Here is a 19,960-nt window from a genome sequence, read left to right as displayed (position 1 = left end):
CAAAAATAACTATAGAATCTACGCAAGTATAGATGTCCTTCACTGTCAATATTAAAGTTTCCATTTAGAGGTCATGTTCTACATCATTTAATACTGGTGGCTTCAAGGTCTGTTCTCATAGCTAGGATTGTAATCTCCATGCCCTGCAACTGTGGATGTTGCAGAATGAATTGTTATTTTAGAGGAATGTAATCTGAAGAACTTCCTTTTAGAAGACATTACCTGCAGGCATCTGGACTGTAAAACTCGAGGGGTTGGGAAGGAGTCCGGAATGGGGGCCACATCTGACCAGCAGTCCCATTGATCATATTGGCCTGTTTGGAATTCCAATAATTAACCTATAAATTATAACCCATAAAGACAGCGAGATTCAATAAAATTGAACAGAAACATTTTACATACAATAGACAAACACAATTAAATTGACCTACTGAATTCTAAAGTTAAGCCAAAAAAATAAAAAATAAAAGTTACGAATTCTGTAAGTGTTTGGGAAAAGGTATATTCTTGCCACAACATTGCATATTTCTTGAAATTAACTAGCAAATACTTTTGAAAGAAAAAAAAGTATAGGATTTAAAAAGTCATACAAGACACTACATGGATACAAGATATAATATATCTGATATAATATTTATCAGAGCCACTACCTCTTTGAGTCCATTCCATGTATCTACCATTTGGACTTTGCTGATATCTTCCACCCCAGTATTGACTGTAAAAGTACCAGAGTCAGTGTTGTTGAACTGCAGAAAAACAAAAAGGGTTGTCATATAAACAACCAGAAATACCACTTTAACAGTTACATTATCCATACTTCTAAACATTTGAATCAGGGTTTCATCTGCATTTAGTGATGGCACAGTGTTCCGATGCTTATTCCCTGCAGCCCAGTGGGGAATCATAGCGTGCTTCAGTGATGCTGCGTATATCGTAAGACGTGCCAGCTCTCCCATGGGGGTAAAGATTGCAGAAGACAGGAAGCAGAGTCACAAGAGGGCTGTGACTGACTCACTACACTGGTCGGCCTGACCCGTAAAGGGTCAGTATACTCTTTCAGAGCATGTGATCATGCTATGTGGATATCTGGATGGAAAATTAATTAAGTCCCTGGACATTAATGTCCTCCCCCACCTTATATGCCATGATTCTAGTCTTTGTCCAAACTGAGTTTGAGACCTTTTGGGTACATCTGAATAGACCAGGCCTGCCTCCTACAGAGGTCTTTCCAACATCTCTTAACCTCCTTTTGTTGGTAGCACAGACACATTCATGCTGACCACCATAAATAAGACACAACTAGAACCAGCATTCATAACCAATTCTGGGCTGTGGTAATATTTGATCAAGAGGGGATATACAGGATAATTCATAAATATCTACAGATGATGAAATAGCATAAAGAGTTTGTGTTGTTCACTGTTTTAGTATTTATTTTGTTGAACAGTGTTTAGATGTAAAATGTTTTATATTTTTAAGTGAAAGTATTATATTCTACTTTAGAATAAGGAGTTTGACTGTGCAAATAAGAGCTTGTGTTTGATATGGAGATTAATGTGCCTGTATTGTATTGCATAAATAGTATAGACACTCCTCTCCCTACCTGGTACAAAGGGAAGTTATGGGACTGCTGAGTGAACTTTGTGTTACTTAAGTCTGTTACATGTGTTTTACGTAAGAGATAAAATGTATGGTTTATTGGGATTTTAGTAAACCTGTATGGTTGAAGCTTAGCAAGAACTGGGCTTGTTGCTATAGTTACAAGTTGTACTGTATGTTAAAAATGGCTGCTCCTGCACGGTTGATCTTCAGTTTCACCCCTACACTGCTGCATGCTGTATAATAAATTTTAGTTAATTCTGTCAGAGTACAGGCTCTGTATTGTGTAATCTGCTTGTTACATGGCTGTGCATAAAGGGTTGATGTTTTACTGTACTTGTTTTGTAGGTTACTGGATTTATTGGAGATTAATATTACATTTATAGAAGAATACTGACTTTAAATTATTGTGTTCTGAATCTAAATACCTTGAGTGGTCTGATAGGCATCATATATATTTGCCTGTGCTAGCTCACAAACACAAGTTTTTACCAATAAGGATTGAGCGGGATAAATACAGTGCTAAATATTGCATAATCTGGGTGTTTGTTTTGAAAAACAAATTTGCATGCAAACAATAGACAAGATGGTCACCATCGAGCAATGTGCTTTGTTAACATGCTTTCAAAGTGGTCGCCATCGTACCATGTTTGTTAAACCATGTAAGGCTGTACAATCCTGGGACTGTGTATAGGAGTTCTACTGAGCAGTGATTGTTTACTGAAAAGTGTCTATTGTACTAGACAATGAGAAGTGGTCCGATAGGAGTTGTACACTGCCAGGGGTAACATTGAATTAAGCAAGATAAATATGTGAGCAGTGATATGGTGTTGGGTGCAAGTGCTCTGCAGTGTATTTGTGATGATAGGATATTGCTGCGATCATATATAGAAATTCTGAGAGACATACACACATAAAGAAGATACAGACAATTAGTAATATAAGTAACATGTATGGCAATCTGTGTAGGTATATTAAAACTACCGTATATACTCGAGTATAAGCCGAGTTTTTCAGCACTTTTTTTGTGCTGAAAAAGCCCTCCTCGGCTTATACTCGGGTGATGGAGATGCAGACCTCAATAAATAGTACTGAAGGGAATGGTGGTATATCCGGAGGCTCCAAACTGTATAGGACATAACAATAAGGAACAATGCAGAGCAGTGTTGGTGTGTATAACTCACGATTTCTTGATAGCAGTTCTCAGTCCGTCCGCGGTATTCCTTAAAGACTGCAAGCAAACAGATGGGGTGCGCTGACTATAATAGCCGTCCAGACACAAAGTCTTTTGAAGGAAAGTTCCTAGCTCCGTTTGGTCCTACCACTCCAATAGCGCTGGTTGAAGTAGTGATGTTTCCATTCTTCAGACGCGCCTGTGCAGGAGGTTCCTGAAGTCCCGGATGTGACTGATTTCCTCATGTCTCACTAAACAGGCTGTCAGTGCAGTCCAGCGCTGCAGCGGCAGAGGATGAATGGGATGTGAAGCGATGATTCATTTACCATTCATCGCTTCATCGCTTCACATCCCATTCATCCTCTCCCGCTGCAGCGCTGGACTGCACTGACAGCCTGTTTAGTGAGACATGAGGAAATCAGTCACATCCGGGACTTCAGGAACCTCCTGCACAGGCGCGTCTGAAGAATGGAAACATCACTACTTCAACCAGCGCTATTGGAGTGGTAGGACCAAACGGAGCTAGGAACTTTCCTTCAAAAGACTTTGTGTCTGGACGGCTATTATAGTCAGCGCACCCCATCTGTTTGCTTGCAGTCTTTAAGGAATACCGCGGACGGACTGAGAACTGCTATCAAGAAATCGTGAGTTATACACACCAACACTGCTCTGCATTGTTCCTTATTGTTATGTCCTATACAGTTTGGAGCCTCCGGATATACCACCATTCCCTTCAGTACTGTTTATTGAGGTCTGCATCTCCTATATATCCTTTGTGATATATTACATGTTGGTATTGCTACACCAGTCAATCATCCTATTTATTTATCTAGTCTGGGAACAATACATTTGTTTTTATAGATTGTATATATCATTTTTATTTTTGAAATTTACTAGTAGCTGCTGCATTTCCCACCCTAGGCTTATACTCGAGTCAATAAGTTTTCCCAGTTTTTTGTGGTAAAATTAGGTACCTCGGCTTATATTCGGGTCGACTTATACTCGAGTATATACGGTATGTACCATGTGCAAGATTAAGTTTTTTTAAATTATATTGTATAAGATTCTATTTCATACATATATATCTGCATTGTGATTATGAATACCATACTGTCTTGATACAGGAGATATACATTACATACACACACACACCTCTCTGGGAATTGTCAGTTCATTTAATATAAAGGAGTAGAGAAGGTGTGTTGTAAGAGGAAAAGTGTAACGGCTTGTAGTCACGCAACGAGTGGATCCAGGAGCGATTTATGGAGATGGTATGCGCAGTTGAGCCTCAACTGCAGTATCTAACAAGACTCCCCGCATAAAAATGAATAGCAAAAAAGTTTTTCTGTTCTATATTTACTTCAGCCAAGAGGGATTAAGGTTTCAGCACACCATGCAGAGTTTTACAGTATATGTCTCTCTACAAAAGCAGGTTGTGTCCTGAAGCCCTGCCTCCTGTTTGCAGAACATTGAATGCAGGGAGAAATTTGCAAGCAGCACATTGGATCTGGGATTACGGCAATACAAGATCCAGACCATTTCCATCAGAGGTGTCAAAAATGTATCAGGATAGAGTTAACTGTAGAAGGATACATAGGAGGTAGAGCGGTAAATTGCAGGTTAGGAGGACATTTAAGTACAGGGTAGCAAGAACACACCATGGGATGGTGGGAACCCCAGGCCAGCCACAACCCCTCCAGCAGAAAAATCTCCACGTATTTGCTCTGACGCAAGAGATAAGAACTCCACATTATGTACAAATTAAATGGTTCTATTAATACCATGTTTGTTCAAAATAAGGATATAGCTGGCTTACATCTGCAAACAAACCAAACTTTCCCTTGAAGGGAAGTGTGCCAGGAAGGATTGCATTTATAAAATTCAGAAATGGGTCATCATATCCCCACAAGATATCCTTCACTGTTCGGTTCATGAATGGCTCTTGGCCAAAGCTTGAAAATGCTCCACTGAGGATCCATTTAAATGCTGCAGACGTATCCTTCATCATCATTGCAGAACCCTACAAGGGTGTAAAGAAAAAAAAAAATATTTTTAGAAGTATGAATTATGTTTCATTCAGGGGATGCATTTGACCCCACAGTCTTCCCACATTAGTTAGGGTAACAGGAGGCCCACCACCCACATTACTGTGCTGTTGGGATCATGTTCCTGCAACTATCCCTCCCACCTCACATCATGACTAACAATCACATGAGTGACAGGTAACTAACCTCCCAAATTATAAGCACACCCAAGTAAAATATTGTGTGCTGCTGGGAGCATTCCAATGCAATCACCAACATACATTGAGGTGAAGACAGACAAGAATCATGTGCTTGGATCCAAAACAAGTCAAATTAACCTCAGCTGAAGTAACTTTCTTGTAATGCCACATAAAAGTAAACAATGCATTTAGAGCATACATGCCAACTTTTAAGATTTCCGGGGGAGAAGTCATGTGACATTGGTTAGGAGGGGGGTGTGGTGATACGTCACCATAGCCTCGCCCCCACTATAAAAAGCTGAAATTCACAGCATTAAATGGCAATTAAGCCCTGCCCCCTTCATTCACTGCCATGAATTTTGGCACATGCAGGAGCTTTGCCTACTCTTCCGGGAGTCCGTGAGCCTCCCGGGAATTCCGGGAGAGTAGGCAAGTACGATTTAGAGGTAAGCTATATTTACATATTACACACACACGAATATAGAAATCTAGGACCAATAGTCTTACAGAGAAACAAGGAAGGGAGATGACTGGATTCCAAAGTAGAAAACAATAAAACATAGGTAGAACAAAATCTCTACAATAAGATTAAGAATATTTTCACCTTCCGAACTGGAGTTTGTAAGTATTTTACTGCTGTCCTTGATTTTAAAAATACCAAATTCCATCTTTATTTCCTAAATATATATACAATCTTGCTCCTATCTTACTAGATTTCTATTTAAATTGACAAATGGACACTTTGAAGTTCTATACTGTATAACAGTAAAATCAGTTACTGAGTAAACAACTTTCAAATCTTCCACTTATTTTTTATTTTATTTTTTAAACTTGTTGTGGTTTAGTCAGAGAAAAATATATTTCATAAATTCTATAGTATTTAAAACATGGCTTATAATGCATATCCAGCAGCTATAAGAGTGTATAGTTGAAATCTTTAATGAAGCAGAATCATACAGTTAGTTAATGCTGTCAAAGTATATTAACTGTACTACTAAAACTCTGAGCTTTATTTTTTTAAATGAATTATAGAAGAATTACCAGGACAAGAATATTTGGAACGACTACAAAATCCTCTTCAGTTCCTGCAGACATTTCAGGATTAAAGTGAAGTGTTCTCATTTCCACAAATGAAACCGTTCCATTTTCATGAAAGGTTATGTTTGTTTTCTGCTTGCGCTCACTGTGAAGGAAACAGACTTACTTTCATATTGAGGTAGAGGTATAAATTACATATGTTAACTTTAAAATATTTAACGCTATTCGATAGCGATGCTGATGTAATATGTATACTGGCGCCAACTGAAATGGTCAGCAACAAACTATAGCAGCCACGAGTTACATAGTGCAGTGAACAATTACATTGTTGATGCTATTGGATTCTTTAAGCAATTGTAACAGTTTGTTCTAGTACCCATTGTGCAGCACTGCAGAACCTTTGTGGGGAGTAATAAATACCTAGTGATAAAGCAAATAATATTTCTCTAAGTCTTCTAAAGTAAGTATGAACTCTTTATTCCTTTCACATCAGATGTGGACACCTCAAGCAGAGAGAGGTGTCCCATGGTGCACACAAGTACATGCTTTTATACATTTTAACAGCATCTGTTAGACAATGTAAAGATCTATACCATATTAGCATACTGTAAATAAAGCTGGGTACACACTACAGAAGTTTCAACCAACTTTTTATGCTGATCGATTTTACATGCGATCGATGTTCCGATCGCTCGGTCCATGGACTGCATACACACTAGTCTTGTTTAGGACGATAAAGGGAAGAGCAGATGTCCCTTTAGCGACTTTTTACAGCCATGTTGTCGTGAGCAATGACTGTAATTTCATACTCACTGTTGTGGATCGGTCGGAAGTTTATACACACTACACAACGGAAACAAGATTGAAACGAAAATATTAAAAGGTACGACCAACCAAATGGACAATCGTCCATTTGGGCAGACTTTCGACCATCGTGTCACTGCAAACACTGACCCGACTTTTGAACGAGCGGTCGTACGTCGGCTGATTTAGCCGATTATTGGATGAAAACTGTGTAGTGTGTACCCAGCTTAAGAGTAAAGTTTCTATCGAACATAGTCTACCTTGAGATAAGGAAACCACAGAAACCAAACATTGTTATAAATTGTTGGGATCCAAATCTCACTGCACTTTAAAGAACAATGAGAGAGGTCAAACTAAATAAACTTATAGGTAAATAAGATTGTCCTTTTGCACTAAGGATACATCTGCTCAAACCATGTCAAACTTTGACCCCTTCCAGCTGAATTCTGAAAAGAACAGAATTGGACACATAAAACATAAGAATATTGTATTGCTTAATTGAAACAATATTAACCATAAAGAACAATATTGTGTCAATCAGGTTGGCTTCCGCATCACTAGATGACAGAGCCAAATTAAAACTAAGGTACAACAAACAGTCACTTAAATGCACCAAGACAATGAAGAATTCTACAATTATTCTAGTGGATTACAGTGCACACTTATGTATATACTGCAGGTGGCACTGCTGCCTGAACATTACAAATAAACAGCTCTTAGCTGTAACATTTTTTCCATACACCAAATCAGTGCCACCTGCAGACTACAATAAGGTTATATACATCAATAGAACAGTAATGCACCTGTGGCTTACAGTGTAGCAGTCGTTTTGTGTGAGTATATTCATTGGAAACTAGTAACTATTTCATAATCACTGAGGAATAAAACAAGGAAATTGATAACCACCATCACAATAAACCATTTCTGATTTGAATGTCACAATATGTACTTCTTTTCTGATGAGAAATTACTACATTTGTGGGGAGAGTTTGTCTATTTAAAGTTAAGTTGCCCATTCACTGCTGCTTGCACCAGATATGCAGAGCAGCAGTGAATGGAACATAACTCTCAGCAGCTGGGGGGTAAGCTATACTAGACAGCATCACATTTCCCCACTTCTCAATGTACTACTTCTGATATACTGCATGATTAATCTGTGACAAGTAACAGTAGTTTCTATGCAGTAGCCAAATAATTCACAGCACAACCAAGATAATAAAAAAAATAAAAAAAACACACACAAAAACCAAACACCTAATATGGAGCATTCAGTATGTTCTATGACAGGCACCTAGTGGATCTAAAATGTAAAGAGTGTGCTTCTTCAAATCCTACTTACCTGTAAACATAAGGTCCACGTTGTTCAACCCTTGGCCTCTCTCCCAATAGAACTTCCTTCGAATTCTTCACTTCAAATATGTAGATGGACATGAAAAAGGGTACAGGGAGATCCCTCCACATTTCATAAGCAAACCCACTACTGGGATCTATGCGGACATTCTGCAAGGAAGAGAAGATTAGACTTACTAGAGAAAAGCAAAACGTTCCTTCGGCTGACGTGTCCATTGTCTCATATAGAGCCAGAACTGTGATTCAGATAAAAGCTGGCGCTTTAAAATAAGGCGCTGAAATACAGATTGGAATACCTACCCAATACACATACAGTTATACACACAGAGTTTACTGAACAGAAGCTGAATTGTTAAGTCAGAAAAACAAAATGTCTCAAACTCCAAGGTTGAGTGTAGAGCAATATCAGAGTATCAGCCTTGGATGAAGACAGTTGCAGGAACAAGGTCATGAGACTGTGAAGAATAGTCTCTTCAGTAAAGCTGTCCAAGCGGATGAGCATGAATATTACTGGTTAAGACTTACAGCAGTATTTTACATAATCATTACAATTATTAGACAGTGTGCTAATATGTTATTCCCTATAATCACGATTCAGCACTCGCCTGAGTGTGTGACGTGTGAGAGACTTCATCAAAAACCAACTGGTTCAAAAAACAAAACTATACACCACACTAAACTCCCTCTCTATCCCACACAGTGAATTTCGCCTTTTTAATTATGCCACCACCAAGGTTTTCTGAAGATCCGACACTCACTCAGGAAACTATTGTTTTTTCTTTTGATTTAAATTAAGTTGCGAGCTATTAATTTAGAGAGTTATCAGAAATCAAATTATTGCCTCTGTTTCCAATATGCCCTGTTCTAACACCAAGCTTACATGTGAATTTGTAAAAACAAAAAGGCATGAATTTAAGAGTGATTTAACATGGAAAATAAATCTAAAGTTGCATAGGTTTTTCAACTATGGCAATGCAGCCTTCCAGTGCAGGCTTTCCACAATGCTCAAAATCTTGTGCAAGCCACAGGCAAGAGATCAAGCAAAGAGATCTTAAATTTACTGGTTACATTGTCGTAGCCAGGTACCTGTTTCAGAGTTTATTACATGCAAAACTGGAATAGCAAGGTCTTCCATTTTATCTAAAGGGCATGTAACAATACCCTTCACATTTCTTAAGTTTTATGACTGATGTACTCATGTTTATCAACATCCAATCTGACCCGGTTTTAGATGCTGCCCCATCTGTATGATGCAGTCATTTAATTACGAATAAAATGTCAGTCAAAAACCTCCACAAGTCACTGTTGAGGTCAGGTGGGGAGGCTGCACCGAGGCACAGACTGATCTCTGGTTTTGCCAGATTTGGGTTTGTTACACTTTGGTTTAACTTCCATTTCTTAGTGTCACCACAGGTATTTTCTTGCAAACAAACCTTGGTAAACGGCACAGTACGTGAAACCTTCAGAAACTGTCTTTTTCTGGCTGTTTGCATGGAATCTGAGCACCACATACTATCCTTATTCCCTTGGAGTTGAGCGTAAAGTTGCCTCTATTCCGAAGATATTAAATTGTATGCACTTTTTGTTAGAGTGCTTGGGAAATATAAGTGCTCAGACAACGTCATTCTTATTACTGTTTTCAGCCTTCTGTGTTTAAAGCAATGTTGCCATCAGGTAGAGCATCATTGTGTGCAGCAGAGGCTTTTTTTTATTTTTGTACTGCTTCCCTACAATGGGGTCTCATCACTGTTGGTGTCTGAACCACTCTCCTCTGAAGCGTCAGGGACATACTTGTCTCCACGGCTATCCAGGCTATAATCAGAGCCAACACCAATGCCACTTAGGATATTCAGATTTAGACATCAGTGCTGTGTCATACCACACTGTTCATACCTTCCTTTCAGCAGAAGGCTGTGACAATCCCTCTCTCTGATTCCCATTATGTGTAATAAGGAGGGGAAGCTGCGATCCTCTTTTCTTCCAGTGCACTGGTGACTGTGGGTTTTGACGTGGCAGAGAACATCACAGAAAACTATGTACGAGTCTGCAGTTCCACTAACTGACACACACACACCTTCCCCTTTACGGCATAAGCACACACACACACATTTTGTACAACAAAAATAACTTGTTTAGACATGCCAGATTTTGATACTGGGTCTATTAGGAGGGTCTCCTGCATTGACAGCATAGTCAGTTGAGGTGGCCTCATTTTGTGTCCCCACTACAGCGGAGAGCCACACAGTGTTTGTGTGTAGGCCGGTGAATGACCCAAGTACTGGAATAGAAGTGCGCACGCACACACGTGTTGTAGTGGAAATTTAGAAGTGGTGGAGTGACGTAATCTGCAGTAACGAGACTACTAGAAGTTGTCACATGTTACTACTTTAGATACTTAAATGCTTCTACCTCATCCTATACCTGGACACTGTATTTCACAGCAAATAGACCACTGAAAATTTGGAAGCGACAGGTTATGCTACTGAATAAAGCCTGTGATTGGGCTGAAGCCACAGAAAACCTTTTGCTGATTCACTCATGTCTTCCATGAAAAGCAAACCAGCACTAGCATCTTAGAAGAAATGTGGAATATTTATTTTAAAAATACTGGTAGTTACATCAATTTTCAGCCCCACAGGACATCAGGTTCCTCCTTACGAAAGTCCTATTTTGCTGAAACGATCACTGCAAATTGATGTAACTACCACTTACTTTTGGAATTAAAATCATACTTGCCTACTTTCGGCAAGTGTAGTCCGGAAGAGGGGCGTGACTAGAGAACGGGAGGGGATGGGGCGCGACAAAACAGCATTTCCATTCCAGAGGGCGGGGCCAAAATGACGATTCACCACAAATCGCGTCATTTAGGCTAGGCAGTTTTGGGATGCAGGAGACTTGCCTGCTATCCAGGGAATCCATGAGACTGACCCGGATTTCGGGAGTCTCCCGGACATTCCGGGAGAGTTGGCAAGTATGATTAAAATACAATTCTCCTACATTGGTGCTGTATAGTCTCCTATATTTTTGCTGGTTTGCTCTTCATATATACTGTATACACCTGTTTCTCACACACACGATATATAATAATGTGGGATTTCACACAAGTATACAAATGTGCATTCAAGAACTTTTTATTTAATTATTACACTTGCACAGTACAGAGGAGATGTCGTTTATTGGTTAGGGAAACCTGCATTACACCACAGGTCAGACCAAAAGCAAAGTGGATGTTTACTTTAGTAGAATAGGTTCACAAACAAACTTTGTACAGCGGTTCACAGAGGCTTTTTGGGTTGATTAAGCAAGATGTCTGCAATGTGTACTAAAAAAAAAAAAAAAAAAAAAAAAAAGAAGAGTCCCGTAACTAGTGCTGTACGAAACGGGCAGTTGTCCAGGGCGCAAATATGAAAAGAAGATGCAGGGAATTAATAAGTTACATTAAATTTGTTACATTTCCATCTTGCCCCAAGTACTAGCATTTGTAGTTATGGCTCTACACACTTTTTTTTTTATTATTATGAAAGCTCATATAACCATCTCTTCCAATGTTCATCATACAAGCTCAATATGTGGCACATACAGTGCCTTTCCGTGCCAGTTATATCCCCTGCCAGCTTTACAGCTCCATGCCCACAATATTAAACTCGATCATGCCAAGGATGTAACACAGGAAGGGCAGAATAATGCTAATGCCAGTGTCAATCTCAGGAACAAATTCTACTTATGTACAGGAAACAAACTACGATCTGTGATTTTGCACAAAGTCATTGTTGTGCTTCAAAACTAACTGGCTAAAACTCGCTATAAAAAGTGTAACTAACCAATGGTCACTAAGGATTTTTCATGTAGCAGTGTTTTCCTTCACTCCATTATCAGCTTTTCTTACCAGATGACCATGTGATAGCCCTAAACTATGTCACACTGTGGAACAGCAGGAGTTGGCAGACCTGTGCTTCTCATCAAATGGGGATATGGGATGCTGAAATTACTGGCGCTCTATATCTCTATATCTCTATATATCTATATATATATATATATATATATATATATATATATCTCTCTATCTCTCTATCTATCTATCTATATAAAAAAAAACCTCCACCATCTACCACACCAAACTTAATTTTATTGTAGATACTTCTACTTTCTTAATGTGTCAGTAAAAATCACTAATAAGTTAGATATTATATACACCCAGTCAGTCAAGCAGGCTTTTTGGTACACCTGTAGTTAAGTGTACCAAAAAGTGCAATTCAGTTTTATTTTTGTTAGAGCTCGCTCACACAGTCATTTGTAGAGTGCATCCTCTACTTGTGTGATGGTAGATTCTCTGGAATGCGTGGAATGCCACTTGTATATACATGCTAAGTGACAATCACTAAGACAGTGCATTTATACAATATTTCACTTGTACTGGCATAAAGGCAGCATGAATGATTTTTCAGTACTGAAGTACTTATATAGAGTGAGCAACAGCAGTAGTGTGTACCAATGTTCAACTTATCAATTAAGCTAGTTGCATATTGGGTGCACTGTTCTCTTGGGCAAATAATGGGAGCTGTGTCAAAAATAAAAGTTGTGCAAGTTATTGCTCAGCATGAAGTGTTAACACCAAGCTGTCAGATGGGTTGCAACAGATTGTTGTACACAGAGGAGGTTTTGCAGAAAACTGAGAAATACTTCATGACAAAAGAAAGCTGATCAAAACAGGCCATAGACCCCTGCAGTATTTTACTGTCAAATGCAAGTTCAAGTGTATGTCCCAAAGGAAAAACAGACCCTCTGGTTTCAAAAGTATAGCATGGGGGGGGTGGGAGCTTAACCACATTCCTCTTGGGAGCACTAAAGCGAACCTACTAATATATCGAAAAAAAAAAAAATTCTTATGAAACAGAACATACAATATTTAAATATACATGATCAAATTGATACATATCTTTGGTTGGGAGGGGACACAAAAGACACAGATCTAGTATTTAAAAAAAATAATTTAAATGATCATAAACATTTAAGATTACCATGAGGAAAAAAGGATATGCGAATAGGGCTGTTTGAACAATAACGCAACCTGGAGGATGACAGGACTACATGGCGACATAAAACCTGGTCACATTACAATCAGATTACTCAAACTAGAATGTTGTTTTGTTTGATCATATTGGAGTAGATTATTAAAAAATGGAAGTGTGTTAGTGTGACAATCAGATTAGGCAAAAAATAATTGGACTGAAACTGATTGAAGAGCGAGTATTCATACAATTAAACTTTAATAATCCTACTAGGGTGGATTAGCCATGTAACCTACCGGGATTTTTCCCGGAAGGCCGATGGCCTCAGGAGACCAACTAGTGTGTTTTTGGTTTTTTTTTTGTTTTTTGGGAGGGTTGCCACCTACCTTAATGTGGATGCAGATCTGTCCCTCCCACCTCCTATCTCTGTGACTGCAATCTCTGTAGACATGTCACATGGGACATGACAGGTGCCATCCCACATGTGCAGTGAGGAGTCTGCAGCAGGAACAAGGAAAGTGTGGGGCTGCTAAAGTGTTGTGTGACAGGGGGCTGCTAAATTGTGGAATGGGAGGGTTTTAATATATTGTGTGATATGAGGGAAGGGAGGGGGGCTGTCTTAATAGTACATGGGTGGGAGGCAGGCTATTAATTTAATAGTGGAGTTTAGGTTTGGGCCAATTATTTAATGGGTGCCATTTGTGGGATGATGGTGAAGCAATTTAATTTAATACTGGGGAATATTAAATTAATATGGGGTGAAGGGACCTTTATTTTGATGCTGGGGTGGTTTGGGGCTATTAATTGAATGTGGGGCTGGGTTTGGGGAGGAGAGACATTAAATGTAAATATGACTTAATAGCATTTACGTTTAATATAACCATTTCCCACAAACATCCCCGGCATGAATTTATTGCTAGCTCTGTTTGGAGGGAGGGAAATAAGTTTATTTAATAATTGAGAATACTAACAATTTAATGTTGGGGCTGGAGGGAGGCCCAATTATTAAATGTGGGTACGATTGATTAAATGCTGGGGATGGTTGGAGTTTTCTAAATTTCATGTATCCATTTTTTCCACAAATAGGGCCCCCAGCATTCCAGGATCCAGACAAGCAGCAACTGAGCTAAAGACACCAAAAGCCACAGGTGGGGAAAGTGATAAGAACAGGTAGGAGAGAGCAGGACAGTTTGCCAACTCTCCTGAATCTGGTGGGGGAGTCCAGAATTTGGGTGACTGTCTTGCTTAGTCAGGATTTGGTCCAACTGAAATGACTGTTGGGAGGTATGTCCTTCTTCACACTGTTCTGCTTATGAAGGCAGAGCTGTGTGCACCTAACCAGTAGTGCCCACAGTTTTGCCTGCGTATTTGTCTTAAATGATAGCCCCCCTGTCTAAAGGCCCCGGAGCCTTATTCCAGCTCTAGCAATACTGTAGTGGTTCTTGCATGGATTCCATTGCCTGCCTTCTACCTTGCATTGGTCCCATTCCAAGGTCACTTTGTGGAACATATGGCCAGCTGTAATTGCACCGACAATATTAAGCTTGCCTCCTTTGCACTTTATCACCAGCAAACCCTTGGAATAGCTCTCCTTCACTTATGCCACTATTTGTCATCCCTCCCATTGTGCACTATTAATAAATGTAATCACCTCTGGGCACATTTAGGACTCCTACACAATTGTTACAAAAGTGTTCTCTTGCAAATGCTTGAAGCATTTTACCTTTGTGGGGATCACACTGGATAGCCATAATAAACACACAGTACACACTTTTATATATTAAAGAGAGATTTGACTTGTAGTTTACAGTTCATGATGTCAGGGAAAGTAATTTCACTCAATCGTTAAAGATCACCTTTCAGTGACTTTATACTGCAATTTTCTAGATGGCAGCATATGCTGTAGTCCTGCCCTTCAAAGCTATTCAGTGCCACCCAACTGTTTAGAGAGCCATCAAACCCTATTTTTGGGTGCACTCTCATTAATAGATGATATATCTCACAAGCATGTATATAAAGAAAACCACACAACTACACTAATCTTCTATGAAGCAACTATTGCTGTTTGTCTAGAACAAAAAAACAGGATATTATCCTATATTAATAGAGTGCCACAAAAGGTCCACACCATACCGGAAGCATAGAACATAGCATTACAGAACAATACAATAAATGTAGTTAAAGTCGCAACACCACTATGAACAGGGCAATAAGGGTATAAATTAATGCCAGAACACTTAGAAACTAGTGGAAATGTGAGGGAACGAACCAGAGTAAGCCAGACCTGTGTCCAGGAGTGTGATTTGATTGAAAATACAAGTGCACTTAAAATGTAGTAAAGCAATATATTCTTAATGGTGTATTCCCCAACTGATCTCAAAGGTCTCCCTGACCAGAAAAAAACAAAAAACAAAACACACACCCACATGTAGTGTTACACCTATGGACATAATTGCCACATTTTCCCCCCCCTTCATTTTGACCAATGCTGTAACAAACCCTAGATCTGCTGAGTACATAAAATTTTATCAGTGTTTACTATGCACAAGAGATCGTTTATTCTGGAAGCGTTACAATTAAAGCTACAAACTTGGTGCCATGCCATAATCCTGTGGAAGAATTTAGCACTGCAGACAGTGTCCATGTATTTGTTACAAAACAGTCGCTCTCCCTACTAGCAACATTCCACCCTCAACTCACATCTGTATATCATAACTGGCATTCTGCAATATCGATGCAAACGGTTCTTAAAATAATTTAAACCTACCCAAATTTTGTTTACCCCAAATCAGGAGTTTGCGAGCTTCACAATGACACGGGTGCAAGTAGGCGTGTTGTCACGATACATGTGACATGGGCACAGCACAATGTGTGTGCCACATCCCCCCAGGTGGCATGCTGAGTGCTTCTGTTGTACTGGGCGCTTCCCTTAAGTACACCCCTTCAATGCCAGAAGTACCCTTCTGCTGGTACATGCAGCATTGAAGGAGCACCTATGCCCTTCCAGCAGTTAGGGAATCAGGACAAAAGTCCTAAACTGCAGGACACTTCCTTCAAATCAGGACCGTTGGTAAGTAGGATTTATAGAGTTTAATTTAAAGGGGCTTTCCAACTTCAGATTAAATTATTTTATACACTTCTGCAAACCATGGCAATGTACAGTGCATCAGGAAAGAATTCACAGCGCTTCACTTTTTCCACATTTTGTTATGTTACAGTCTTATTCCACAATGGAATAAATTCCTTTTTTCCCCCCTCAAAATTGTACACACAATACCCCATAACGACAACGTGAAACAAGTTTGAGATTTTTGAGAATTTATTAAAATGTACATAAGTATTCACAGCCTTGCTCAATACTTTGTTGATGCACCTTTGGCAGCAATTACAGCTTCATCTTTTTGAATATGATGCCACAAGCTTGGCACACCTATCTTTGGGCAGTTTCGCCCATTCCTCTTTGCATCACCTCTCAAACTCCATCAGGTTGGATGGGAAGCATCGGTGCACAGCCATTTTCAGATCTCTCCAGAGATATTCAATCAGATTAAAGTCTGGGCCACTGAAGGACAATCACAGAGTTGTCCTGAAGCCACTCCTTTGATATCTTGGCTGTGTGCTTAGGGTCGTTGTCCTGCTGAAAAATTAACCGTCAGCCCAGTCTGAGGTCAAGAGCGCTCTGGAGCAGGTTTTCATACAGGATGTCTCTGTACATTGCTGCATTCATCTTTCTCTCTATCCTGGCAAGTCTCCCAGTTCCTACTGCTGAAAAACGTTCCCACAGCATGATGCTGCCACCACCATGCTTCACTGCAGGGACGGTATTGGCCTGGTGATGAGCGGTGCCTGGTTTCCTTTAAACATGACAACTGGCATTCACTACAAAGATTACAATTTTTGTCTCATCAGACCAGAGAATTTTGTTTCTCATTGTCTGAGGGTCCTTCAGGTTCATTCTGCAGCAAACTGCAGAGATGGTTGTCCCTCTGGAATGTTCTCCTCTCTCCAGAGAAATGCTGTAGCTCTGACAGAGTGACCATCAGGTTCGCTCAGTTTAGACAGCCGGCCAGCTCTAGGAAGAGTACTGGTGGTTCCGAACTTCTTCCATTTACGGATGATGGAGGCCACTGTACTCATTGGGATCTTCAAAGCAGCAGATCTTTTTCTGTACCCTTCCCCAGATTTGTGCCTCGAGACAATCCTGTCTCGGAGGTCTACAGACAATTCCTTTGACTTCATGCTTGGTTTGTGCTCTGACATGCACTGTCAAGTGTGGGACCTTATATAGACAGGTGTATGCCTTTGCAAATCATGTCCAATCAATTGAATTTACGACAGGTTAACTCCAATTAAGCTTGAGGAACATCAAGGATGATTAGTGGAAACAGGATTCACCTGAGCTCAATTTTGAGCTTCATGGCAAAGACTGGGAATACTTATGTACATGTGATTTCTTAGTTTTTTATTTTTAATAAATTTGCAAAAAACACAAAAAAACTACAAAACAACAACTTTTCTCATGGTCGTTATGGGGTATTGTGTGTAGAATTTTGAGGGAAAAGAGAATTTATTCCATTTTGAAATAAGGCTGTAACATAACAAAATGGAACAAGTGAAGCGCTGTAAATACTTTCCGGATGCACTGTACCTACAGATTCAATGAAATCGTCTCTTAAAAAGAGATTATCCACTTTCAAATGACTCCTTTTTTATTTTGTGCATCCCTCTGACTTGCTATAGGCATGTCTTTATTATGAGACAAATCTGTATGTTCATTGCCCTTGGATATAACTTTATAGAGTGCACAGCAAAGCTGGTGTAACCAGCGACAACAAAAACTGGCTCTGTCTGATAAAGTACATATTTGAAAAGCAGAGAGAGGAAGCTACAAATATAAAGAAATATATTTAGTAAAAAGTTGCAGCATGGCATTTACAAGCCAAGTAAATGAAAGTCTTTAGAAAAGTCAGATTCCACTTGTTGGGCATATCTGCTGAAGGAAATCTTAACCCATATTTTTTTGTTCCTTACAGCATTCCCTAAACAAGTTTTATTTACTTAAATAAGTAGACCAGCAATATTCACCTGTGGTGCTTCTGGGTCCTAGATTAAAAAGAATTCTTACAGCAAAATTCTCCGTTTTAATTTCCTAGGTGGAGAAGCGCGTGATCTTAAGGTGACAAAATATAATACAAATTGTACATTATTATTATCGTTTATTTGTAAGGCGCCACAAGGTTTCCGCAGCGCCGTACATGGTACAAACAGTAGACTAGACTATACAGGGTAAGACAGTACAGAACAATAAACACAAAGTACCAGTACTTCAGAAACTCCAGGCAGGCAGATACAGTAGAGACGGAGTGGAAGAACAGGTATGGAGACAGGAGGGAAGATGGGCCCTGCTCATACGAGCTTACATCCTAAGGAAGGGTAAACAGAATCAGGTACATAAGGGAGCCAGTGAAGCAACGGGGAGAGAGAAAGGGGGCAGGGGAGAACCAGAGGAGGTGAGAAGTTAAGTGGATGGTTGGTAGGCCTTAAGGAACAGGTGAGTTTTAAGAGCCCGCTTGAAGGAGCATAGATTGGGTGAGAGACGAATGGAGCGAGGGAGGTCGTTCCAGTGAAGTGGGGCAGCACGGGAGAAGTCTTGGATTCCAGAGTGGGAAGAGGTGATCAGAGTGGAGGAGAGGCAGCGATCATTGGCTGAGCGCAGGGAGCGGGCGGGAGTGTGAATGGAGAGGAGGTTAGAGATGTAAGGGGCAGTACACAGAGAGCCTTGTAAGTGGTGGTGAGGAGTTTGAAAAGGATTCTGTAGGGGAAGGGGAGCCAGTGTAAGGAAAGACAAGAGAGGGGAGGCAGAGGAGGAGCGGCGTGAGAGGAAGATGAGTCTCGCAGCCGCATTGAGTATAGAGCGGAGGGGAGCAAGGCGGGAGCAGGGGAGGCCAGTAAGGAGGAGTTTGCAGTAGTCGAGACGGGAGATGAGAGCATGGATGATAGTTTTGGTGGCATCTTGAGAGGAAGGGACGGATGCGGGCAATGTTACAGAGTTGGAAGCGACAGGCTTGGGCAAGGGATTGAATGTGGGGGGCAAAAGAGAGAGGAGTCGAGAGTGACACCTAGGCAGCGGAGTTGGGTGACAGAGGAGATAGTGGAGTTGTTAACAACGATAGAGAGGTCATGGTGGGTGTCACTCACCGGACTGTGAGTGCCATTTCCCGCATACTCAGGAACCGTGGCCGTCCGCCATCCTGAGGGTCTGCACATGTGCAGCCCTTATCAAGCCTTCAGTACCTGTTGCTTTTAATTGATTGGATGATCAGGCAACCCTCCCTATTTAAACCACCTGTGATCATTACCTGGTTGCCTGATCTTGGAGTCTCATTCCCCATGAGCCTCTGAAGGTGTTCCTGTGTTCCTCGTGTCTGCACGCAGCTGATTGCTATCCACTGCCTCCGTTACTGCTACAGAGTTCCTGATCGTCTCAACTCTCCTGGGTTTGATCGTGTCAGCTCTCCGCTGCCTCCACCTCTACTACTGGATACCAGACAGCCTCAACTCTCCCGTGTTCTTCATGTTTCCAGTTCCACTTACTACTGCTTCCTGAGTATTGCTTCGTGGATTCTGGATTACCTGCCGTGCGCTGCACCAACCTGATTACCGCTTCCACCCTCCAGTGGTCTCTCCTCCTGCCGGCCTTCAGCCGTTCAGGTATCCCTGCACGTCTCTCCGACAGCCTGCTCTCCTGAACTGCGGTATGCA

General features: G+C 40.5%; 1 protein-coding gene across 4 annotated transcripts in view; it reads right to left on the bottom strand.

Moving 5' to 3' along the window:
* SCARB1 (scavenger receptor class B member 1) overlaps window positions 1-19,960 on the bottom strand; it is a 65,553-nt gene that overhangs the window by 22,586 nt on the left and 23,007 nt on the right. For 3 of the 4 annotated variants that reach the window (XM_075176956.1, XM_075176965.1, XM_075176973.1), the window contains exons 2-6: window positions 8,179-8,339; window positions 6,039-6,180; window positions 4,590-4,793; window positions 651-746; window positions 223-338 (exon numbers count right to left, since the gene is read on the bottom strand). In XM_075176956.1, coding sequence (XP_075033057.1) covers window positions 223-338; window positions 651-746; window positions 4,590-4,793; window positions 6,039-6,180; window positions 8,179-8,339 — 719 coding nt within the window. Of the gene's footprint in view, window positions 1-222; window positions 339-650; window positions 747-4,589; window positions 4,794-6,038; window positions 6,181-8,178; window positions 8,340-8,489; window positions 8,510-19,960 lie in introns of those variants that run through there. The other variant, XM_075176981.1, reaches the window with a different exon arrangement.

The sequence above is a fragment of the Mixophyes fleayi genome, chromosome 1 (genome assembly GCF_038048845.1).
Source record: "Mixophyes fleayi isolate aMixFle1 chromosome 1, aMixFle1.hap1, whole genome shotgun sequence".
NCBI classification, from domain to species: Eukaryota; Metazoa; Chordata; class Amphibia; order Anura; family Limnodynastidae; genus Mixophyes; species Mixophyes fleayi.
The sequence above is the reverse complement of the archived record's forward strand: the minus strand, read 5'-3'. Positions and strand labels throughout refer to the sequence as shown.